Genomic DNA, 26,447 nt, shown 5'->3' with positions numbered 1-26,447 from the left:
CCTGCAGAGTTCGTCAGAACAAGGACTTGTTTCAACATCAACGGAGATATCGCCCGCGTCCGCCCAACCTGCCCGTCACTCTGACAAGGCCTGCTGTTTCGCACGTCTCCACGGTCCTTCACCTGACGGATACGTTTTATTCGCCACGACGCGCGTAAGGATCCGCTCACGAGCAGCATCTTCAGACCTCGCCTACCAAGTCGAGACAGCACGACCGCCGTGACCACCAGCTCATCAGACCATCTCATCCTTGGACTTCCGTTAAAGCGAATTCTGGGGGGGCCTATGTGGCGGTACCACCGGTTGTCCCTTACATTGAGATACATAATTCCCTTTAACTTACCTTACTGTATGTCTGTTACTATACTCAGGCTTCTCTCCTGTACTCTGACGTCATGACGTCAGAGCTCGGAACCTTCCAACAGTAGAGCTTGGAACCTGCTGGCAGTTGAGCTGGGAAACTTCTAGTCAGTCCTCGTGGAGTCCCCGCTGGGACAAGACCTATACCACGGTGCTCCTACAGTCAGCCATCTTACCTGCCATCTTACCTGATGTAATTAGTCTGTTCCTGTAAATAAACAACTTATTTATAGTTCGTCGAAGTCGAACTCGATTATTTAGTGGCGATGCACACGAACCAACTGCAAAGTTATGTTCAGAAGGCTAAAGTTCCTCAGCCAGCGCTGGCTCACTGCAGAAATGGCTCTCCGTTTGTCTCTGAGCAACTCTCTCTCTCAGAAGGTGTGGTCCAAAAAAGGCTACCACTAATAATCCAGGAAGAGTCCCCTTTAAATAGCGCCCCCCCAGCCCGACAGCGACTGGGAAACGTTCCAGGTAACCTGTCGTTGGTAGCGACAGGCGGAACGGAGGGGGGCGCCACTGAATTTCCGGTCCGGGGGCCCCAAGGGCGTTGCACACTGAAATTATATCATGATCTGCGTGCGCCGGTGAGCGGGCGCTACGGTTTAGCGCCGGCGCTAAATGTCGGCTCAATTTGGGAAGAGGCGCAGGGTTCACTGCGCCCGGGCGCTAGTTGGTTAGCGCCCCACTTCTCGACCTCTTTAGGCGCTAATGGGTGGCGCAACCAACCAAATTTTTCCCCCTTAAAGTCTTAAGTGCTTAACTAAGTCAGGTAGAACTGAATCCCTGCCCAATGATTTGAGTTGCTGAAAAGTAACACACCCGATATGGTACAAAGTGAGTCTACGCTAATGAAACTATAAACAAATGGGATTGAAGAACTGCAAAAGAAAAGGCCAAAAATAATCACAAATACTTAGTGGATTACCCATCAAAGACAACTGGCAGTATAAAACGGTGTGTGACTCACCTCAGAATTACTGAGAAATGTAAATGATTTGCACAGATACCTGTAATTTCTAAAGGTCATAAGCCGCAGGGCTGTTAGTTCCATACAAATAAATATGCACACAGTTGCAAAAATGATCACCTCAAATTTGTCCTGTTGCCAAAGCAACTGAATGACAATGTGTCAAAACTTGCATACAACAAAGTTAGACTTTATTAAATACAAGTTGCGTAAACTAGCTTTCAGATACAGCAAGTAATAGCATGTAATTCTCCCACAAATTAACATTCCACCATTTTAAAAATACCCTCCATTGCAGGCAAATACTCAGAAGAAAATCCTTACCCTGGACTGGCAGTAGATGGTCGTAAATGGGATATGTACAGCACCCAACCAGTGTCGCTCGATACGGGTGTGAACACCACTTCCTCTTTCCCTATCGTCCTAAAAACGCAGAATTATTTTTCAAAAAGTTTATATATTTATTTTAGTGATTGGGCTGATTTTGCTAAATAATAATAAAAAAATCTTTAAGCTTTACCTCTAGAACATCATAAACAACTTCATCAAAGACATTGATGAACACCTCATCCATAACAGACTGCAGGCTCGCTGTGCTGTAATCACCATTTGGTGCTCTGAAATCAAAAATCAAATAAACCAGGCACTCACTATTACAGCGCTCTCACTTATATCGCAACTCTGCAATTGTTACTATTTAATGGCATCTACTTAAGAAGCTGCAAAAAATTCCACTGTAGATTGCTTTGAATCATAGGGGTCGTTTTTAACTCGGGTGCGGGCAATTGTCGGGTTCCCCGAATTTCGTGATTCCCACACAAATCTAAATGGATGTGTGAGATTGATGCAATTTTAACTCAATTGGCCAATTGATTTCCAACGTGTGGGAAGCCTTTGCAAATGGGTTTTTCATGACTGCAAGTCCCCTCCAATGACGTCATCATTGCTGCTGCATTTAAGGTCCACAGCAAGCCTTGCTTCCTCTGCAGGCTTCCAAGCTTTCCCCTTATGACGGCACAGGAGCCTACAGGAACAATGGCCAGTGGGAGGGCAAGAGCTGCGCCTAAATTTGATGAGGCATCACTGCAGGCATTGTTGGATGGGGCTAGATCCCACAGGGAGGTCCTGTTCCCTTCTTCAGGGAGGAAGAGCCCTCCCAGTCAGACCAGGGCTGTGTGGCTACAGGTGGCTGGGGAAGTCAACTCCTTGGGGCTCACACAGCGCACCTGGATGCAGTGCAGGAAAAGAGTCCACAACCTTCATCGCACTGGAAAAGTATGAAGTTTCCATCACCCTCAATCTGATCCCCATTGCCTTTCCTCACCAGCACTCAGCTTTAGCAATCTCTTCCTCCACATCCCACTTGACACTCACATCCACGCGCCCGTAGCCATTCCCTCTCTCTCTATGCTCACATTCACCTAACTATTCGACCATGCAGCCCTCACACTCCCTCTCACTCTGATGCTTTGAACACAACTGACAACACACAGGGAGGGCCCTTGGTCTTGCAACCTCACTCCATCTTTGTCTCCTTCTAAGTATCTTGCTATGCAATCTCTACACTCACTCCTTCATTCTCACTCAACCTCTACTTGTCTCCCTCATTGCAGGAGAAGAGAGCTCACAACAGGAGAGAGCGAGCCAGGACAGGAGGAGGGCCATCCTCATTAGCCCAGCTCACCCCCTGGGAGGAAGCCGTCCTGGAGATTGTCAGGGCTGATACAGATGCGGAAGTTGGGGAAGGACAGACAGGTGCATCCCCGCAAGCTGGTGACAGAATAGTTTTCCATCTCTCTCATTGACATTGCATGAGTCGCTGATAATGATTCTGAAGGGTACATCATATGGACTTATGATCATCTGCAAAATGCAATGTGCATGTAACCTTGGCATCACATTTCTAACTTTTTCCTTGACTCCCCCACAGGACCATCAAGAGCCCCCATCCCCACTGTGCAGGAGGAAGAGCCTGAGATTCCAGACTCCTCAGAGGAATCTGCAACCTCTGAGGGCGTAGCGTCAGCAGAAATAAGCGCACCCAGCACCAGCGCAGACACTCACACCTTGGGGGGACCTTCGGGACATAGAGTTGTGTCACCTGGTGTATCACATCTCACAAGTGAGCATCAGCAGATTGTGGAGACAGGGACAGCAGTGGAGAGTGCTAGTCGGAGGGCGCAGAACTCTGCCAGCTCGGCTCAGCTGCATGTCAACCCTCTGCCTCTGGGTCCATCCATAAGATCAGAGGTGATGGAACTCCATGCACAGATGCAGGAGTCTCTGGCAGATTTTGTCTCCAGGGTCGCTGCGAGTGTGGAGCGAATGGAGGAGTCCATAGCGAACATGAGCAGAGCCTTTCTGGAGTCAGTGGCGCATGAACGCATCAACACGGAAAGGATGGCTACCTACGTGGAAATGATTGCTGCCTCCATGGTAAGGCTGGCTACGGTAGAGGAGAGGAGGGCTATGGCCATGGAGGAGGTTAGTCACCAGGGTATGGAAAACATGGTGAGTGTTCAGAATAGAATGACATCTCTTGAGGAGCGATGGGTATCTGTTGAACAGAGAAACCAGACCTTCATAGAAGTCCTTCTGAGTAGGACTGCCATTGCAGATACGGGTCCCCATGGCCCTCCTGATGTGCAGCAAGGTGCTCTCAAGCCAGTTGCAGGTGCGGAGGGGGAGCTGACCCATGAGAGGGAGGTTGGTGGCAGGCCTCAAGGAAGTGGGGGTTCCTCTCCAAGCGCTCAAACTTCCATGCCACTGCAGAGCCCTCGGTCAGAGCCCCGCCGGAGTCCACACCCAAGTGAGATAGACGTCTCAACCCCTGCACAGCCGCAGGAGCAGCAGACTGCTGACGCGCCCTCACAGGCTCGCCACCCCAGGGGACGGCCGCCAAAGGTGTCGAGACAGGAGCAGCAAGAAAGTGAGCAAGGGGCCTCCACATCTGCTGAAGCCACAGGGGAAGCACCACGTAGGAGCACACGTAAGAGGAAAATAAAGCACAAGTAGTCACAAGAGTAGTCACTTGGGTGAAATGTTGTGTATATTGTAAAGATGCCATCAGTTGGTTCATGTGCATAAAAATTCTGATGGCAACTGTTGCAGTTCTGGCGTGTGTCATTTCGCGAATGGGGCTTTCACATTGAGGGCTTAGGATTACTTGCAGTTGTCAGGATGCTGGTCAAATAGCTAGGAATCCGCAGGGTTTGGCCATTGTCGATGCTCAGGTAAGAAGCTGCGAGGCAAAAGAGTTTGATTTACTAGGCTAAGCAAATCTGGCCAGGATGAGTGCGTTCCTTGCATCCCGGGCAGCAATGTTCTCGCGTAATGCTGCCGCTGGTTGATGGCCCTCTGCAGGATGCTCGTTTTTGCCCTCCTCCTCATCATCATCATCTGAGGAGGGTGTGTGAGGAGCCACTTGGTCCTCAAGAATCTGCAAGCCACGACGCTGTGCCATGTTGTGGAGTGCACAGCAAACCACGACAATTCTGGAGACCCTGGCTGCTGAGTATTGTAGGGCTCCACCTGATCTATCTAGGCATCTGAAGCGCATCTTCAGCAAGCCGATGGTTTGCTCGATAATGGATCTGGTGGAAATGTGGCTGGAGTTGTAGCGCTCCTCAGCTTCATTGGCTGGCTTCCTCAACGGCGTCATTAGCCAAGTCCTCAGGGGATAGCCCTTGTCTCCAAGTAGCCATCTGTGAAGTTGGTCTGGTGGCCTGAATAGCGGAGGCACACTAAACTGGTGCAGTATGAAGGAGTCATGGCAACTGTCAGGGTACTTGGCACAAACATGCAAAATCTCCTTCTTGTGGTCACACACCAGCTGAACGTTAAGGGAGTGGAAGCCCTTGCGGTTGACAAAAATACCTGGATTGCAATGGGGTGCCCCAAGGGCCACATGTGTGCAGTCAATGACGCCCTGCACCCTTGGAAAGTCTGCCAGATGAGCTAATCCAACCGCTCGCACCGTCACATTTGCGCGATCACTGGTGAAATGGATGTGATTGTGCGCGAGGGCAAAGAGGGCATCGGTTACCTGCGTGATGCAAGTGTGTGCAGCCGCCTGGGAGATGCCGCTGATGTCTGCCGATGATCCCTGGAATGAGCCTGAGGCAAAAAAGTTGAGTGCGGTGGTGACTTTGATGGCCACTGGTAAGGAGTGTCCACCTGGTCCTCTGGGCAGCAGGTCTTGCTGTATCATTGCGCAGATGTCAGTCACTACCTGTCGCGAAAGTCGGAGCCACCTTTGGCACTGCTGCTCAGACATGTTGAGGTAGCTGACCCTGTGTCTGTAGACCCTGTTTGGGGGGTATCTCCTGCGCCGACGGGCTTCCATGCGCTGGCCTCTTCTGGCCTGTGCTGCCTCAGGTGGGTGAGCAGCAGCCTGTCGCTCCTGCTGCTGCTGCTGTTGTTCCTGGTTCTGCTGCTGCCGCGCCTGGTACTCAAGCTCCTCTAATGCCAAGAAGGGAAGGAGAAAAATGGCTTCCATGCTTCTGGCATATGTCTCCGCTGAGGAAGCGCTGAGTGAGGGTGGCGAGAGGGGTTTCCCAGGAGTTCACACTGGAGATGTGTGTGAGGCTCCAACCTTCCACAGGTGTGGTTAAGCCTGGGAGAAGTTGCCCCAGGCCTGAAACAACAAAGTCCTGCCACCTGCAAATGATGACTGATCAAATCTCCTCTTTAATGGTTGGCCTGCAGCTGATAGTCAGCAAGCCAATAGTGCTCACGCCAGGTTTCACAGGCGTGATCCCCACCAGGCGAGTTTTACGTGGGAAAAGGGTTAAAAATGCAAGGGCCTGTTAAAATGGCATTATAAAGGCCAATTATTGCTGATTAAGGGCCTTAAAGACCAGTCCCGCCTGTTGGAGGCGGGACTGATTCGGGACCATCAGACACGCCTGGGTTAAAATGTCTCGGGGTCGGGAACCAGGCCGGGGGGGGGGGATCCCGCCCACCAGTTTTGCGATTTTAACCCCCCGCACGCCTCAAAGCCCGCCTCACGGCTCAGTTAAAATCGACCCCATAGAATCAGAATCATACAGCATAGAAGGAGGCCATTTTGCCCATTGTGCTTGTGCCAACTCTTTGAAAAAGGGCCATCCAATTAGTCCCACTCCCCTGCTCTTTCCCCATAGCCCTGCAAATCTTTCGTTTTTAAGTATATGTCCACGAATCAGGAACACATTCCTTAGTTAACTCCCGAAGAAAGGCCTTCAGAGAAGGCTAAAATTATTTATATGGGGTACAATAAACATAGCTGTGACAATGATGAAAATAAAAACATATCTAACAGCAAAACAGTAATCACTTGATGACCTGCTTTATCTGACATATATATATATTGTTCACAGGTTCCAAAGTGAAAAAACAGCCATGTAATAAACACTCATATCACACAGATAACACATGGTGTGATGTATTGTCACACACATCACCGTACACACTTGTGAAATAGTTCCTCGAATGCATTGTCACACTGTTAATTTTTTAAACAGGATAAAAGATTGGCGGAGAAGCAGAAAAGAATAAAATTAAAGTTTAAAATGTAAAAAAAATGGTGAAATATAGAGATGGCAGGGTGAGTAAAATTAGCGTTTAACTTTTCATTAAGTTTTAGATAAAATTGTGTTAGCGTGCTCTGTAGTATAGGTTTAATGCTACAGTAATTCCTGATGTTTGAGTAACTTTATGACTAATATTTAGTATTATTTCTAGCATTGCAGTGCACGAGCTGAAAATAAACAAAACCAGTTGAGACAAGGAGTCAAGAATTTCCTTGCACCTATTGGCAATCCAAAGTTTAAACTATATATTATGTACAGAATTAAACACGATTTTATTAAATAAAAAAAAGTCTAAGTTTCAGCTTGGCTCAGTTGGTAGCACTCTCACCTCTGAATCAAGAGATTGCAAGTTGAGACTCATCACAGCACTTGAGGACATCTAGGCAGACACTATGGAGTTATACTGATGGAGGTGTTGTGTTGTTAGCAACACAGTCCTTCAGATGAGATATTAAAGTGACCCCTGTCTGCTTTTTCAGGTGGACATCAAAAGTATTCTTGAAGGATGAGATCAAATGGACCAAAGGGCCTTCTTTATCCAAATTAATATAGTGGCCCTGAATTTCTGATTGGAGGCTTCCTGTGTGCGGATGCCTCTGATCGGAAAAAATCTACGCATTTACCTGCTGGCTCCGTAGGTCCCGAGTCTTCTGATCCTGGGCCTCTGCTCTACGAAATGTGCAGAGGCCCAGGTATCCCAGGGGCGCATGCGGTTCGCAAGCATCCCTGGGATCACGTGGGCCATGGGGAACCAATCAAAGAAGGGAATCCCCATTCATACTTTTGACAGATCCATACGGACAGATCTGTCAAAAGTATGAATGGGGATCACTTAAAAAAAGTTAAACATTAAATACATGTTTTTTTAAATCACGTATTTAAAATTGGTTAAAATTACATTAAATTAAATATTTTAAACAAAAATTTAATTTTTTGAAAAAAATAATTAATTAAAGTTTTTACGGGCCTAAAAATAAACTTACCCTTTTTAAAAGTATTTTAAAATTATAAATGAGTGAAATTTTTATTTATTTTTTAAAACTCTTACGCTGGTAAAAGCAGGCCTTACGCTTTTACCAGGCGTAAGATTTTTAAAGGTTTTCAGCGGGCGGAAGTTGTGCAGAAAGCGGAACTCTCTGCCCGCGGAGGCCCTTCTCCTGGGCAGGCAGATGATCTGTCAAGAGGATTCTGGACAGGTCGGAAGTGCCGGGATTTAGCGCATGCGCTTCGCATGCCTGAAACTGGCACTTGCGAGGTCCTTCTTCCTTCTTCGGCAGTCCCTCGGAACCGAGGATGACTTGCTTCCACACTAAAAATGAGTTCTCAGGTGACTGATGAGTCCAATGCGGGACCGACCGTCTCTGTCACAGATGGGGCAGATGGTGGTTGAAGGGGCGGGTGGGTGGGGTGCTTGGGTTGACGTGCGCTCCTTCCGCTGTTTGCGCTTGGCTTCTGCTTGCTCCCGGCGAAGAGGCTCAAGGTGTTCGGCGCCTTCCCGGATGCTTTTCCTCGAACTTTGTGTGGTCTTGGGCCAGGGATTCCACTTTTTTGTTGCACTTTTTCAAGGAGGCTTTGAGAGTGTCCTTGAAGCGTTTCCTCTGCCCACCTGGGGCTTTCTTGCCGTGTCGGAGCTCCGAGTAGAGCGCTTGTTTTAGGAGTCTCATATTGGGCATGCAGACAATGTGGCCCGTCCATCGGAGCTGATCGAGCATGGTCAAAGCTTCGATGCTTGGGATGTTGGCCTGAGCGGGAACATTGACGTTAGTGTGCCTATGCAGCCAATGGATTTGCAGGATCTTGCGGAGGCAGCGTTGGTGGTACCTCTCCAGTGCTTTGAGGTGCCTGCTGTACATGGTCCATGTCTCTGAAGCATATAGGAGGGCGGGTATCACTGCTGCTCTGTAGACTATGAGCTTGGTGCTGGGTTTGAGGTCCTGGTCTTCAAACACTCTCTTCCTCAGGCGACTGAAGGCTGCACTGGCACACTGAAGTGCGTACACACCTCGTACTCACCCGTGGGGGTCGGAAAATCCGTCCCATTGTTTTTTTAAATTACCTGAACGGAAGTTCCAGTTCTTCATTCCAGTTAGGGTTTGGACCATATGCAGTAGCGGTTTGACGGACTGTACGTTGGAATGAAACCTCCACAAAAGGATGCACGGAGATCTTTGACAAAAAAAATCCCAAATTTAGACTGCTTATCCTTTGGATGATCCTCAGTTTTTACATTTAACTCATATTGCACATACTCATGAGCAACCACCATCCAAAATAGGGGAAAATCAGAGGACAGTGTCACTTCAAAGATATTTCAACTTTGCACTAACCAGGCGAGTTGAATGACCTCATCCAGATTGTGTTTTTACAACACTGCTCTTTAGCACAAGTGGCAGCAGAGACCAAATTGACCTGATGTGTCAAATACACACTTAAAAAAAAAAATAACAACTTGTATTTATATAGCGCTTTTAACGTAGTAAAATGACCCAAGGTGCTTCACAGGAGTGTAATCAAACAAAACCTGACACGGAGCCACAGGAGATATCAGGACAAGTGACCAAAAGCTTGGTCAGAGAGATAAGTTTTAAGGAGTGACTTAAAAGGAGGAGAGAGGTTGAGAGGTTTAGGGAGGGAATTCCAGAGCTTAGGCCCTAGGCAGCTGAAAGCATGGCTGGCAATGGTGAGCGATTAAAATCGGGGATGCACAAGAGGCCAGAATTGGAGGAGCTCAGAGATCTCGGAGGGTTGTGGGGCTGGAAGAGGTTACAGAGATAGGGAGGGGCGAGGCCATGAAGGGATTTGAAAACAAGGATGAGAATTTTAAAATTGAGGCTCCAATTGGGTCCAATAAAGCTCCAAGTGGGTCAGATCAGAGACAGAAAACAGGGAAGAGTAGAGATTACCATATGGTTTCCCAAGGGCCCAAAGCAGCTCACAGGCTGTTGTGAAGTCGAGGGCCTTACTATTTCCATTGGAGCTGCTCCAGAGTAGGTAGAGGCGCTCCCTATTAGTGGTGATGTCATTCGAGCAATCTAGCAATGTGGGAGACCTGATTTGAGAGTATTCATGCCAGTTAAAAATATTGATAGTTTTACCAAAATGTCAAACATAATTCTGAATATACTGTTTTACCTCATAGAAGGTGGCATATTACAACAAAAGAAAAACTCCCCCTAAACCCCAGAGTTCAAACATTACTTGCTGCAACTGTACAGAGAGGCTGTTTTTTTAAAAACTTGTTCTTAAAGTGGGCAAGACTTTCAAGACCACGTGTATTGCCTGCAGTTATCAGAGCAGTTGTCAATGTGGCTGAACATTATGGAATTGTCAGTGAATAGTTCCACTCCTGCCCTTATGGCAGAGAGAAAGTCATCGATGAAGCAGCTAAGGATGTTTGGGCCAATGATGTTTCCCTGAGGAACTCCTGCAGCAATGTCCTGGGGCTTGGATGACTGGTCTCCAGCAACCATAACCATCTTCATTTCTGTCAGGCAAGATTCCAGTCACTAGAGAATTTTGTCTTCGACTTCCATTAACCTCAGTTTTGCTAGTGCTCCTTGATGTCATTCTCAGCTGAATGTTGCCTTTATGTTGAGGGTGGCTACTCTCACCTATCATCTGGCATTCAGCTCTTGCATCCATTTCTGGATTATGGCTGTGATGAGGTTTGGAGCAGAGTGTCTCTGGCGCAATCCAAAGTAAGCATTGGTGAGCAGGTGTCAATTAATGGCACTTTACTGATGGTTGTAAGGAGGCTGATGCGGCTGCTATTGGCCTGGTTAGATTTATCCTGCTTTTTGTGGATAGGATAGGCCTGGGAAATCTTCCACACTGCTCGTCTCTGCCCCTGCCTCAGCCCATCTGCTGCTGAAACCCTCATCAATGCTTTTCTTACCTCCAGTTTCAACTATTCTGATGCTCTCCAGGCTGACCTCCCATCTTCCGTCCTCCGTAAGCTTCAGCTCATCCAAAACACTGCTGCCCGTATCCTAACTCACACCAAAAGCTCTGCTACCCGTATCCTAACTCACACCAAAAGCTCTGCTACCCGTATCCTAACTCACACCAAAGGCTCTGCTACCCGTATCCTAACTCACACCAAAAGCTCTGCTACCCGTATCCTAACTCACACCAAAAGCTCTGCTACCCGTATCCTAACTCACACCAAAAGCTCTGCTACCCGTATCCTAACTCACACCAAAACACTGCTGCCCGTATCCTAACTCACACCAAAACACTGCAGCCCGTATCCTAACTCACACCAAAACACTGCTGCCCGTATCCTAACTCACACCAAAAGCTCTGCTGCCCATATCCTGACTCACACCAAGTCCCATTCACTCATCACCCCTGTGGTCGCTGACCTACATTGATTTCCGGTCCAACAATGCCTCAAATTGAAAATTCTCATCCTTGTGTTCAAATCTCTCCATGGTCTCGCCCTTCCCTGTAACCTCCTCCAGCCTTACAACCCTCAGAGAACTTTGCATTCCTCCAATTCTGGCCTCTTGTGCATCCCCGATTTCCTTCGCCCCTCCATTGGCGGTCGTGCCTTCAGCTGTCTAGGCCCCAAGCTCTGGAATTCCCTCCCTAAACTTCTCTGCCTCTCTCTCCACCTTTAAGTTGCTCCTTAAAACCTATGTCTTCGACCAAGCTTTTGATCACCTGTCCGAATATCTCATGTGGTTCGGTATCAAATTTTCTAATGCACCTGTGAAGTGCCTTGGTACGTTTTACTATGATAAAGGCGCTATATAAATGCAAGTTGTTGTTGCTTGGTCATCCACCATCATTCTCGACTGGATATGGTAGGGCTACTGAGCTTTGCTCTGAGCTATTGGTTGTGGAACCGCTTAGCTCTGCTTTTGGTGTTTAGTATGTAGCTACGGCATCGGCAGCGGGTGGAGGCGGAGCTGAGCGGCAGAGCAACTACAAGGGGCCCCAGAGGGGCATCGGCAGCGGGTGGAGGCGGAGCTGAGCGGCAGAGCAACTACAAGAGGCCCCAGAGGCTCAGGTAGGCCCCAGTGCGGCATCAGCAGCGGGTGGAGGCGGAGCTGAGCGGCAGAGCAACTACAAGAGGCCCCAGAGGCTCAGGTAGGCCCCAGTGCGGCATCGGCAGCGGGTGGAGGCGGAGCTGAGCGGCAGAGTGACTACAAGAGGCCCCAGAGGCTCAGGTAGGCCCCACCAATCTCCAATCTCAGGCAAGGGGAGAGGTAAAAAGTATTCAAGGTGTGACGTCACCACAAAGCGGGTAAGTGATTGGTTGGTAAGTATTTCTCCCTTTTTAAGCTTAAATCTCCTTGGTTTATAGTTTCTAAGGTGTGATATTCACCATCTAGAATCGAGGCAGAGGGTATTTAAGAATAATATTAATAAATTTAATTAATTACATAGAATGGGAGATCAGGCGATGTGTTGCTGCTGCAATATGTGGGAGCTGGTGGACACCATTGATGCTCACGGTGATCACATTTGCAGTAAGTGTTGACTGCTCGAGGAAATCCGGCTCCGTGTTGAAGAGCTGGAGTCCGAGCTTCAAACACTGAGACACATCAGGGAGGGGGAGAGTTACCTGGACTCTGTGTATCAGGAGGTAGTCACACCAATTAGATTAATTAATTCAGATGTAGTCCGTGGCCAGGTTCAGGATGGTGTGACTAGAAGTGAGGCAGGTACGGGGATCCAGGAGGTAGTGTTGGAGGAGCCGCAGCCCTTGCACTTGTCCAACAGGTTTGAGGCTCTTACTCCCTGTGAGGATGGGAACAGGGACTGCGGGGAGGATGAGCAACCTGGCCACAGCACCGTGGAGCGGGGGGCCATTCAAGTGGGTGGAGTTAAAAGAAATGTTGTAGTGATAGGGGATAGTATCATTAGGGGATAGATAGAGTTCTCTGCAGCCGAGAGCGAGAGTCCCGAAGGCTGTGTTGCCTGCCCGGTGCCAGGGTTAAGGACATCTCCTCTGGACTGGAGAGAAACTTGGAGTGGGAGGGGGAGGATCCAGTTGTCGTGGTCCATGTTGGTACCAACGACATAGATAGGACAAGGAAGGAGGTTCTGCTGAGGGAGTTTGAGCAGCTAGGGGCCAAATTAAAAAGCAGAACCACAAGGGTAATAATCTCTGGATTATTACCTGAGCCACGAGTGAATTTGGCTAGGACAAATAAAATTAGAGAGTTAAATGCGTGGCTCAAAGACTGGTGTGGGAGAAATGGGTTTTGCTTCCTGGGGCACTGGCACCAGTACTGGGGCAGGAGGGAGCTGTTCCGTTGGGACGGGCTTCACTTGGCCAGTGCTGGGACTAGAGTCCTGGCGGATCATATAACTAGGGCTGTAGAGAGGGCTTTAAACTAACTAGTGGGGGGAGGTTCCTAGAGAGCAAATAATAAAAATGACAACCGAGAAGGTCACAGACTTAGGTAGCAGTGGGGAAATTAAAAACCAGAGCATGTCAGGAAGGGCCGGAGGTATGGAGTAAAAGGTAAAGTAATAAAAAGGGCAAAAGCAGGAACTAAGTGTCACAAAACATCTTTGAAAGTTCTCTATCTGAATGCACGTAGCATTCGTAACAAAATAGATGAGTTAATGGCACAAATAACTACATATGGGTATGATCTTGTGGCCATTACAGAAACATGGCTGCAGGGTGACAATGCCTGGGAATTAAACATACCAGGTTATTTAACGATCAGGAAGGACAGGCAGGAAGGAAGGGGAGGCGGGGTGGCTATGTTAATAAAGGAAGGAATCACTGTAATACAGAGAAATGATATTGGGTCAAAAGATCAGGACAATGAAACAGTTTGGGTGGAGGTAAGGAACAATAAGGGGAAAAAACCACTAGTGGGCGTAGTCTATAGGCCTCCGAACTGTGGCAACTCTGTTGGACGGAGTATCAATCAGAAAATAGTTGAGGCTTGTAATAAGGGAACATCTATAATTATGGGGGATTTTAACTATCATATTAATTGGACAAATCAAATTGGGCAGGGCTGCCTTGAGGATGAGTTCATTGAGTGTATTAGGGATGGGTTTCTTGAGCAGTATGTAACTGAACCGACCAGGGGGCAGGCAACCTTAGACCTGGTCCTGTGTAACGAGACAGGATTAATTAAAAATGTCCTAGTAAAGGATCCCCTTGGAATGAGTGACCATAACATGGTTGAATTCCATATTCAATTAGAGGGTGAGAAGGTTGGATCTCAAACAAGCGTGCTAAGCTTGAATAAAGGAGACTATGAAGGTATGAGAGCGGAATTGAGTAGAGTGGATTGGGAAAATAGATTAAAGGGTAAGACGATACATGATCAGTGGTGTACATTTAAGGAGTTATTTTACAACTTCCAAAAAATATATATTCCACTGAGAAGAAAAGGGTGTAAAAGAAAAGACAGCCATCCGTGGCTAAGTAAAGAAATTAAGGATAGTATTCGACTAAAAACAAGGGCATATAAGGTAGCCAAATCTAGTGGGAGGATAGAGGATTGGGAAAACTTTAAAAGACAGCAAAAAATAACAAAAAGATTGATTAAGAAAGGGAAGATAGATTATGAAAGTAAATTAGCAAAAAATATAAAAACAGATAGTAAGAGTTTTTATAGTTATATAAAAAGAAAAAGGGTGGCTAAAGTAAATGTTGGTCCCTTAGAGGATGAGACTGGGAAATTAATGGTGGGAAATATGGAGATGGCAAAAACACTGAATGAATATTTTGTATCAGTCTTTACAGTAGAGGACACTAAGAATATCCCAACACTGGACAAACAGGGGGCTATAGAGGGGGAGGAGCTAAACACGATCAAAATCACTAAGGAAGTGGTACTCGGTAAAATAATGGGACTCAAGGCGGATAAATCACCTGGACCTGATGGCTTACATCCTAGGGTCTTGAGGGAAGTGGCGGTAGGGATTGTGGATGCATTGGTAATAATTTTCCAAAACTCCCTGGACTCAGCAAAGGTCCCGGCAGACTGGAAAACTGCTAATGTAACACCCTTATTTAAAAAGGGCAGTAGACAGAAGGCTGGAAACTATAGACCGGTTAGCCTAACATCTGTGGTAGGTAAAATTTTGGAGTCCATTATTAAGGAGACAGTAACAGGACATTTGGATAATCATAATTTAATAGGACAAAGTCAGCATGGTTTTATGAAGGGGAAGTCATGTTTGACAAATTTGCTGGAGTTCTTTGAGGAAGTAACGTATAGGGTGGATAAAGGGGAACCAGTGGACGTAGTGTATTTAGACTTCAAAAAGGCATTTGACAAGGTGCCACACAAAAGATTATTGCTTAAGATAAAAAATCACGGGATTGGGGGTAATATTCTGGCATGGATAGAGGATTGGCTATCTAACAGAAGGCAGAGAGTTGGGATAAATGGTTCATTCTCAGACTGGCAATCAGTAACTAGTGGTGTTCCGCAGGGGTCAGTGCTGGGTCCCCAACTCTTTACAATCTATATTAACGATTTGGAGGAGGGGACCGAGTGTAACATATCAAAGTTTGCAGATGATACTAAGATGGGGGGGAAAGTAGTGAGTGAGGAGGACATAAAAAACCTTCAAGGGGACATAGACAGGCTAAGTAAGTGGGCAGAGATTTGGCAGATGGAATACAATACTGGAAAGTGTGAGGTTATGCACTTTGGCAGGAAAAATCGTAGAGCAAGTTATTATCTTAATGGCAAGAAACTGGAAAGTACTGAAGTACAAAGGGCTCTGGGGGTCCTGGTGCACGAAACTCAAAAGGTTAGTATGCAGGTGCAGCAAGTGATTAAGAAGGCCAATGGAATGTTGGCTTTCATTGCTAGGGGGATAGAATAAAGAAATAGGGAGGTATTGCTTCAGTTGTACAAGGTATTGGTGAGACCGCACCTGGAATACTGCGTACAGTTTTGGTGTCCATACTTAAGGAAGGACATACTTGCTCTCGAGTCAGTACAAAGAAGGTTCACTCGGTTAATCCCGGGGATGAGGGGATGGACATATGAGGAGAGGTTGAGTAGATTGGGACTCTACTCATTGGAGTTCAGAAGAATGAGAGGCGATCTTATTGAAACATATAAGATTGTGAAGGGGTTGGATTGGGTGGATGCGGGGAGGATGTTCCCGATGATGGGTGAAACTAGAACTAGGGGGCATAGTCTTAGAATAAGGGGCTGCTCTTTCAAAACTGAGCTGAGGAGGAACTACTGCACTCAGAGGGTGGTAGGTCCATGGAATATGCTGCCCCAAAAAGCTGTAGAAGCTACATCATTACATAAATTTAAAACAGTAATAGACAGTTTCCTAGAAGGGAATTAAGGGTTACGGGGAGCGGGCAGGAATTTGGACATGAGTCTAGGTTCGGATCGGTCATGGCCCTGTGGGTAGCGGAGCGGGCCCAGGGGCCGTGTAGCCTGATCCTGCTCCTATTTCGTGTGTCTAATTCTGTTAGATTCAGGAGATAGTTCTGTGATAGTGGATTGGCGGTTAGGATCAGATCAGCCATGATCTTATTAAATGGCGGAGCAGGCTCGAGGGGCCGATTGGCCTACTCCTGCTCCTATTTCTTATGTTCTTATGTACACCCATGGTAGCAAGTTCTTTCTTCACGTCCCTCATTCGTTCCATGTACCCGATTTCTTTCATGTTTCCCCACGTCTCTGGCACAAACATAAATTAAACTGAATTCTTTATTCCCTCTTCACACACCCATTCCATATTCCTTTGAGTTTCCTGATTGTTTCATACCTGGTTAGTAAACCACTCGTGGCTTTGAGTAGGGCTCGGAGGTACCTGTGAGGTTGAAAATGTTTCATTAATGGATCTAGCTGATCTGGAAGTTGGTGGCGGTTTGCTGGAGAAAAAGAAACAAAAGCAAAACAAACATTTATTTGATTAATTTCTCTTAAATCGATCTGAAAAAGGACAGCAGGTTTAGAGTCTGTGTTACAAAGAACAACCCATGTATAGATTCAAAGTCAAATTGATCAAATGGTAAGTAAACTTTACATAGATAAGCCTTTACATCATGAAAAACTTTATAACGAATAAAACAGCAGGATATTAGTAACTGCAAAGCAAAAAAAAAAAAGTACTTCAACTATTTTGCTGGTTACAATAACTTACATTTAAAGATCAAATTTCCTGCAATTCATTTCACTGAAGTTTTTATTGGGCAATGAAATTATCATTTGTTCCACCAATGGTAATTTGGAGAGAAGAACTTGCAAAACAAAACCTAAATTCTCATAGACCTAGAGAAGATCTCTCAATGACCTTGGTATCTCCTACCTTCCTATGGATTTACGTATAGGTATATCATAGGCTCGGATAATGTTGACCAAAAGGTTAATGTCCCCATCAGAAAGGTTCTGGGCAGTGACTTTTTTTCTTTCTTTTCTTCGTGGTCTAAGTGGTCTCCTTGGTTCAGTCAGTTTGAACAGGCTGATGCCTAACACACTATTGGGCAAAATACATTAATTATATTTAAAACATGTTCTCTCTTTTGCATCACTTTTTAAAAATTCTGAATATATATAACTTTGTAAAGTTTAAGAATCATAGAAATTTACACCATAGAAGGAGGCCGTTGTGTCTGTGCTGGCTGAAAAAGAGCTATCCAGCCTAATCCTACTTTCCAGCTCTTGGTCTGTAGCCTTGTAGGTTACAGCACTTCAAGTGCATTTCCAAGTACTTTTTAACTGTGATTTGGGTTTCTGCCTCTACCATCCTTTCAGGCAGTGAGTTCCAGACCCCCACCACCCTCTGGGTGAAAAAAGTTATCCTCAACTCCCCTCTAATCCTTCTACCAATTACTTTAAATCTATGCCCCCTGGTTATTGACCTCTCTGCTAGGGGAAATAGGTCCTTCCTATCCGCTCTATCTGGGCCCCTCATAATTTTATACACCTCAATTAAGTCTCCCCTCAGCCTCTTCTGTTCTGAAGAAAACAACCCCAACCTATCCAATCTTTCCTCATAGCTAAAATTCTCCAGTCCTTGCAACATTCTCGTAAATCTTCTCTGCACCCTCTCTAGTGCAATCACATCTTTCCTGTAATGTGGTGACCAGAACTGTACGCAGTACTTGAGCTGTGGCCTAACTAGTGTTTTATACAGTTCTAGCATAACCTCCCTGCTCTTATATTCTATGCCTTGGCTAATAAAGGACCACCTTAACCTGTCCTGCTACCATCAGGGATCTGTGGACATGCACTCCAAGGTTCCTCTGTTCCTCTTCTTGTAAGAAATCATATAAATATATCAAATAATATTGATTGTAGAATTAATGAAATTCTATAAAAAAAACTTTTAATGTTAAAATAATAAACTAAAATAAATCATATTAAGTCATCTACATGGAAAGGAAATGAGAATAATGCAACATACCGTGAATCACCAGAACTGCAGAGAAAATGCAAGAAATAAAGAGACACCAAGATATATGAAAGGAAACCAACAACAAAGCAAAGACAAAGACAGACAATACTTCGGCATAAAATACTTTTTATAATGAAATGCAAGAATCAAAAGTTTAAATTGGTTTTAAAAGAAAAATATTAGCAAGGAAATGGAAAAGAGAATGCATCTCGTGTCACGATTTGAGATTTTACTTAGACATTTTTCTCGATATTAAGTTGCAAAGACCACTCCCATAAGCAATCCCTTAATGTCTATGGCCCAGAATGTGCTATGCAGTATCTGGCAATATAGTGAGCCCAGGGGTCCAAAAGAAATTCTTAATACTGGATTTAGCTTACTGGATAGTACCAAACCGTGGAGCAGCATCAAGTCCTCTTGTAACACACTGAACTCCTATTTTACCTCCCAGAAAGTGAAATAAACCTTTTCCATAGGTTATAGTCATAGTTTAGGCTATAAACAATGGGAAATGTTTAGGAAAAGTAATAGATAAGCAGTAATAATAGACAATACAGCAGAATGCAATAGTTCACAGAACCTTACCTATACCTCCTCAATACAAAGATAACAGTGAGACCCATCACTAATTCTCTCAGTATTACCAGCCCATGGATCAGCATCTGTTGCATAACTTGCATGTGGGATTTCATTTACTCCTATCTCAATGGTCTTAGGAGAGTTACCTAACTGGGAGCACACTCCTCTAGTTAAACCCCTGATAACCTTTGAAACTCACGTGCGACGCAGGACACTAACAAGACAGTGTAGCCATATCATCTGGTTGTCACTCACTGGAGATTTAAAGCAAAAGGGCTATGCTTCCCAGAAGTTGTTCCCAAGGTGACAACTCAATTATCTCCTGATTCAACAGCTTGATAATTATGTACATAGCTAACAGGAACTACTTCAAAAACAGCTATTCATAAACTTAAAATAGGCCAAAGCGCACCTAATAACAGCTAAATACAAATCAGTTTTAAAATAATTTTGGACTTGGTAGACCCTCCACAGAACAAAGCAACCAGGTAAACAAGGTTGCAATTAAAACATCAGTATATTAATGCCTTCATGACCCAGAATCCAGACAGTTTATCTCTGAGTTTTCTGGTGTTGTTGTGTACTCAGTCAGAATGGCTTTTGCAGTAAGTAAATGTTAAAACAGGGACGAGGCAATTCTCAGAGAAAGTTACAAAAATATGGAAATGTTATTATAATCTGAAAGTAAGCAGAATGTGACATACCTTTGTTCATTAGAACTGAATATCCAGAAAATAGATACCAAAATGTACAAAAGGATCAATAAAAACAAATCAGAAACACAGAATAAATAAATCAAATTTCTGACATCTTCACTTCACCCTTGTAGTTTGACTAATTAGCATTTGTATGTTATACTGAGATATGCCAGTTTATCTGTAAAGTGGATTTTTTAAACAGTACTTTGCTGAAAACTGCCCACTGTTGCTGAACGTTCACATATTCAACTAATGAAGGACATTCATGAAAACAGCTAAAAATCATTGTGTGCTGGCTCAAACAGAAAGGTGATAGCTCACATATTTCCATGATGAGTAAACACAGATCACTGGCTGCTGGAAATGTTTGTCAACAGGAGAATCAGAATCTGGGGTCCAGTGTAAGCACATTTGCTAAAACACATTTAAATTTGAAATAAAAAAGCTAAAATGCTCCAGCAATGATAACATTTCTTCAAACATGTCAACACAAGAATGATACCATCACCAGTTGGAATATGCCGAGTCTGAAACAGAAATTCTGGTTAGCGAACGTTTCCTAATGGAAGTGCAACTGCAAGACACTGCTACTGTCAAAAAAAAGAGGGTTTGTCTACAGGATTGGGGAAGATCATAAAAGAATACAAGAAATTATTAATATTGTCAGTTGCTGGAGAGTTTAAAGTTCCCAGACAAAATTGTCCTGGTTATTTCTCCTGTTCTCCAATGTACAATGGGTGCCATCTTAAGGTATATGAAGAGTAAATGAAAGAAGAATAATGGCCTCTGGACATTCAATACCAACAGAATGTTTAATTCCATCAAAAGCAGAGGATAAAATATAAGTTAAAAACAATGCATTACACACTATTTACCCTATGCTGGGAACCGCTTCCTCGACAACCAGATCTGACAGGATGTAATGATGCTTTGTCAGCAGGAACCTACTTATTACAGAGTCCCGAACCTAAGAAGGCAAAAAAAGGTGTCAATTAGTGTTCCCCTATTTTAGTTCTTCGCAGAATTTCAGTTCCCTCATCACTCCATATGCACATCCTAAGCATAAGCCTGTTTCTGCAATGTAGAGTTTTATAACTTCTAATGCAAAATCTTATGAAATCTACAAATAATAAACAGAATTATAACTTAACATTTATATAGCGCCTTTTGTAAAGTCTGTGGGTTGTGCAGTTAATAAATACACAGACTTCAGAAGTAACAAACAAAACAGGTCTTTACTATTCGAAGGTCCGGGCGAATCTGCCCAATAACTCCTGGCACAACACTTATATACTGGTGTGGTCACTATCGGTATTACAGTATACAGAAGCCAAACAAATAGTGCCACACCTAAAGTAGTTCCCTTAAAGGTGAACGGTTACATTCAATAGTTCCCTTAAAGATAGACGGGTACATACACTACAATCCTCCCTTTTTAGCTTATTACTTACAGAGTCCCCGTTAAACATACATATCTTCAACTTCCTATAAAACAAATTACAGATATAATCTCGGTGGAGTCAATGTCATATAAAACAATTTACAAATATAATCTCGGTGGAAACAGTTCATAGATTCAGTCTCTGATCTTGACTCGTTCCGAACAACATTTCTTTGGTGTAGCCGGATTACCTGGCTAGCGTGACTCCTCCATAGCCTTTTTCTTGACGTAACAGCTTGAACCTTCGTCCTGTTGAACCAGCAGTGCGGACTTTTACAACCAACTGGCTGTCTTGACATTTTCCAGTTTTTCAACTAATTTAGCTCCTTTCGTAATGTCCCGCCTGGAATGGTAGAAGTGCTAATATTTTAGACAGTTATTATCTTCTGCTTCTTCTTTTTCTTTTCTGCCTTTTTGAAACTCTCGGAGCTCCTTTCTCGGCTGCCAGCTGTAGCGCCACCAACTCTCTATGTTCCTTAGACCTTAAGTGCTTCATCCGGATTTCAGCACTTTGAGAGTTTTCATCACAAGCTGGGCAGACCACATCCTCGTAATATTCAGTGTCACTCAACAGGTCATGGTAATATTCGGGTTCGTCCTGAGTTAGGCCAGCGAGAGAGACTTCTTCTTCCTCCTCACCCGTCTGGACGTTAGCTGACGGTGGTTCCTTCCCTAAACATCTTTCTTGAAAAGCCTTCTTCATGCATTCATATTCATCCCGCTCTTCCTGGGTTATCTGCCATTCCTTCACGACGGACCTCATTTGTGAGTTCAATACCTTCCTTTCCATCGGTAATTGCGTTATCAGGCTATTTAACCCTTCTACTGAAGTAACGGTTTCCACATTCTTCTGTTCACCTTGACGTGATTCAACGTACTTTTGGCATCCTTGTAAAATTTGTGTTGCCACCTCAGCTATCTCCGTGACTTTTGAGAGCTCCGAACTCGTTCCCCCTGAAGATTGAAGCTCGTGTTCAGATTGTTCCCCTTGCAGAGTCTTGTCCTTCAGCATATGAAGGAGTTGGCTGACCATTAACTCTTCCCTGGGAACACGGTGGATCAGAGTCTTCTCCATTTCCTCCACCTCTTTCTCCAATACTTCCACCTTACGTTCCTCTTGAACTTTGGCTTTCAGCGCTCGGAAAAGTTGCGCCCTGATGCTCTCTAGTTCATGTTCAGGGACCATTCTTACAGTGTCCTGTTCTTCCACTGAAAGGATTCCCAGTTGAATCTGTTCTTCAAGTTGTTGAACCTCGGTCATTGCCGCCTCATATTTGTCTTGGGTGTCCTTCAATGTTTTTATAAGTTCTTGGACATCCTGTCTTTCATGCTCTGCCATGATTTTCACCTCTAATTTCTCATCTATGGATGGATCTCCTACCGATGAGTCTGTCTTGGCCTTGAGCTCATCAAGAATTTCCTGCAGCCGTTGGACTTCTTGCTCATGTTCAACCTTTAGTTGTTCATATGTTTCTACTGAAACTAGCTTTTTGGAGGCTGCCGAGTTAACCCCCTCCAGAATTGTAGCCTGGACCTGTTCATACTGTTCTTTCAACTTTTCACACTCTGCTTGTAAGGAGTCGTAGAGCAGAACTGGAATAAAATCCTGGCTCCCTGAAGATTCCTCTTCCTTTGGTTCATTCTGTAAATATTCTAGTTCCTGAACAGCATCAGGGGAATGTGATTGGTATTTGACCACGATGGCTCTATGGTCGCTCTCTGCTTGAGCTAGCTGTCTCTGTAGTCTTTCCAGGTTCTCCCATTCGGTGTCCCAGAACCTTTCCATATTTTTCATCTCTTGTACGAGACGGTCACTCAACTGTTCTAACTGTTGTCGTACTTTGACATAAGTTTGCGTCCGAGCTCGGTGTTCTTCCGTCATGGGTGAATCCTTTGCTTGAACAGGCTCAGAATTCTCTGTCAACCTGGAGTTCTGCTCTGCAGCTTTATTCTTCTTGGTACCATAAGTCCTTCTGCATGTCTTCGTTTTCTTTCCCATCGTCGGCAAGTCCCCTTTAGCCTTGTCTTCCATATTCGACTTGGTCTTATCATCATCCATTTCAGAATCTGAGCTAATAGCTTGCACCGAGTCCTCCCTCATTATGGCTTTTAGGTAATGCCATTCCATGTCTATTTTCTTAATCCACTCCCGTCCTAGAAGTGGTGGTCCTCCCTCAGGTAATACGTACAAGTTCATTCTTGGGTGTTCTTTACCCCTATCTCTCACCTTGACTCTTATTTTCCCCACGGGGTATACGTTATGCCCCGTGTATGTCTGTAATACGAACTTGGTATTTCTTAAAGGTATGTGAGAGAATAGCCGGTGGTAGTCCCTTCGGTTGATGACTGCTAGAGCTGATCCAATGTCCAGCTCCATTCTTACTTGGACTCCAGCTATTTTTAGTATGACCCAGATGGCCTGTAGATCCATTTCTTTACCCACATTGTGGATTCTCAGCCTACCCAGCTCCTGGTTGTTTGGGTCTGAGTCTGAATTCTGTTCGTCTGAACTCTTCTCAGCCACCTTGTGTACCTTGTTGTACTTTTCTTGTGGTGGCTTCCTTTGATTATTGGTCTTTTTCCCGGACCGGCATACCTTCGCGATGTGACCCAGTTTGCCACATTTCCTACACTCTTGGTTCTTAAACCAGCATTGATTCTGGTCATGCGTGGTCTTCCCACAACGGTAGCATTTTGTTGTGCTTGAAGTAATTTGGTCCACCCCAAGTGCCGCCGCCTTTAGTTGCATTTCCGCCGTTCCTTTCGCTGCGGCTTCGTGCGATGCAGCTATAAGGACAGCCCTGTCCAGTGTGAGGTCGTTCTCTTCCAGTAGTCGTTTCTGCGTCCCTTCTTTGGACAATCCGCATACGAACTTGTCCCGCAGCGCTTCTGTCAGATTCCCTCCGAACTGGCAGTATTTCGCTAGCCTACGCAGTTCGACCAAGTATTCCGCATTGCTTTCGTCTTTCTTCTGCGTTCTTGCGTAGAATTTGAATCGTTCAGCCAGCATCAGCGGTGTGGGGTTCAAATGGTCCTTCAGCACAGCCACAATCTCTTCGAAGGTCTGATCCGCTGGTTTATTTGGTGCTATTAGATGCTTCAAGAGCCCGTATGTTTTTGCCCCCATCGAGTTTAGCAATGTTATCGCCTTGTCGTCTTCCTCTATTTTGTTGGCTTCGCAATAGATCTCTATGCGTTCCACGTACGTGGCCCAGTCTTCTATTTCCGAATTAAAGTCGTTAATATTCCCTCGCTTAGGCATTTTTCTTCCCTTGGGAGCAGCACCAGTATTTCTTTAAGTATTCTTATTTATTTGTGTATTTCTAAGATGGCGGTTTTCCTGCGAAATCGGCAGTTTCCCGCTCTTTCCTTCTCTCCCCGCCCACTTCAATGGCGGTATGTCAATCAAGATGGCGGTTTTCCCGCGAAAATGGCGGTTTCCCGCTCTTCCTTGCTCGCCCCGCCCACTTCAATGGCGGTTTCCCGCTTCTGGCGTCTTCTCCGCCTAATGGCGGCTTCCCGCGTTTCTTCCCGGTGGAAGGGGTACGCTTCCCCCACAGCGGACAGGTTCAGCCGCTGGCTGGCTTCCGCACAGCTCCCCTTACTCGGCTATGTCTTTTCCTCCCACCCGCACGGCCCAACCGGCGCTGGGTACACCCCGTTAACGGAGGACAGTTCAGCCGCTGTACTGGCTCTCGCGCAGTCTCTCTCTCCGTACCCGGCTCTGTCGCTCTCTCACCCGCACGTTCGGTGCTACCGGCCCTGGGTACCCCGTTGGTGGAGAACAGTTCAGCCGCTGGACTGGCTCTCGCGCAGTCTCTCACCCCGTTTTCGGCTGTGTCTCTCACCCACTCCCGCACGTTCGGTTTTGCCGGCTCTGAGTACCCCGTTGGTGGAGAACAGCTCAGCCGCTGGGCTGGCTCCTCGCAGTCTCTCTCTCCGCACCCGGCTCTCACCCGCACGGTTCCCGTTCGCCTCCCCAGCCCTCTCGCAGACCGGTGTTTCCCTCCCCGGCTGCGGCTGGGTTTCTCTTCCCGCGCCTACTCGCAGGCTCAGCGCTTCATGGCTGCGGTCGCTGCCTGGATTTTTCCCGCCGATCGCGGTCCGGCTGTCACCCGACGCCGTTGGACCCGACTTTTGGCCGGCACAGCTCCCCCTCGACCGAGGCCGAGTGCTCTGCCCTTATCCTCCGGATATTCTCTACACCTTCCCCTACTCACAGCCTTGTTCCCTGCTGATCGGCTCACTCCGTACCGTGGTAGAAGGGTAGTCAGTGCCTGTTGCTAATGGCAGCTTTTGTTGCTAAAGTCTTCCACCTCTCTCCTGCTGCAGCCTCGTGTTTTCTTCCAGCAGCACGACAAGGGCGGTTGCCTCTCTTCGACGCTCTTCTTGCTTTGGTAATCTTGCCGCAGGGTACGATCGGACTCGTCGCCACTGTAAAGTCTGTGGGTTGTGCAGTTAATAAATACACAGACTTCAGAAGTAACAAACAAAACAGGTCTTTACTATTCGAAGGTCCGGGCGAATCTGCCCAATAACTCCTGGCACAACACTTATATACTGGTGTGGTCACTATCGGTATTACAGTATACAGAAGCCAAACAAATAGTGCCACACCTAAAGTAGTTCCCTTAAAGGTGAACGGTTACATTCAATAGTTCCCTTAAAGATAGACGGGTACATACACTACACCTTTAACATAGTAAAACGTCCCAAGGTGCTTCACAGGAGCGTAATCAGACAAAAATGACACTGAGCCAAAGAAGGAGACATTAGTACAGGTGACCAAAAGCTTGTTCAAAGAGGTAGGTTTTAAGGACTGCCTTAAAAGGAGGAAAGGTCAAGAGGTTTAGGGAGAGAAATCTAGAGCTTAGGGCCTAGATGGCTGAAGGCACGGCTGCCAATGGTGGTGTAAAGGAAGTGGGAAATGGACAAAAGACCAGAGTTGGAGGAATGCAGTTTGCTCTGAGGGCTGTACGGCTAGAGGAATTTGCCGAGATATTGAGTGGCAAGGCCATGGAGGGATTTGAATGCGAGGATGAGAATTTTTAAATTGTGGCATTCGGAGACCGGGAGCCAATTTAGGCCAGCAAGCACAGGTGTTATGGATGAACGGGACTTGGTGCGAGTTAGAATATGAGCAGCAGAGTTTTGGGATGAGCTTAAGTTTATGGTGAGTGGAAGAGGAGAGGCTGGCCAGGACAGCATTGGAATATTCGAGTCTGGAAGTTACAAAATTGGATGAGAGCTAAAATGTAATATACATGAATTATCTAAGGAAAATATATTAAAGAAAGATTAAACAGCATATGTGCATTTACCTGCTTTGATTTGATAAGCTAATATTTTATTAGCGGCGAACAATTGTTTTCCTCAAGCAACAAGATGTCAATTCCTGCTCATACCCTTGCATCCTGTGTGTGTTAGCTGTGGCTCAGTGGGTAGCATTCCCATCTCTAAGTCAG

At 45.7% G+C, this 26,447-nt stretch overlaps 1 protein-coding gene across 6 annotated transcripts in view; it reads right to left on the bottom strand.

Annotated features, from left to right (window-relative positions):
* The window catches only part of cc2d2a (coiled-coil and C2 domain containing 2A), a 317,140-nt gene that overhangs the window by 110,270 nt on the left and 180,423 nt on the right, over positions 1-26,447 (bottom strand). For all 6 annotated transcript variants that reach the window (XM_085966208.1, XM_085966216.1, XM_085966224.1 and 3 more), the window contains 6 exons: positions 20,417-20,508; positions 17,176-17,343; positions 16,633-16,738; positions 8,960-9,069; positions 1,851-1,947; positions 1,655-1,753 (listed from right to left, as the gene is read on the bottom strand). In XM_085966208.1, coding sequence (XP_085822334.1) covers positions 1,655-1,753; positions 1,851-1,947; positions 8,960-9,069; positions 16,633-16,738; positions 17,176-17,343; positions 20,417-20,508 — 672 coding nt within the window. The remainder of the gene's footprint in view (positions 1-1,654; positions 1,754-1,850; positions 1,948-8,959; positions 9,070-16,632; positions 16,739-17,175; positions 17,344-20,416; positions 20,509-26,447) is intronic.

Source organism: Somniosus microcephalus, chromosome 2 (genome assembly GCF_052327205.1).
Source record: "Somniosus microcephalus isolate GS21.2 chromosome 2, FLI_Smic_1.0, whole genome shotgun sequence".
NCBI lineage: Eukaryota > Metazoa > Chordata > Chondrichthyes > Squaliformes > Somniosidae > Somniosus > Somniosus microcephalus.
The sequence above is the reverse complement of the archived record's forward strand: the minus strand, read 5'-3'. Positions and strand labels throughout refer to the sequence as shown.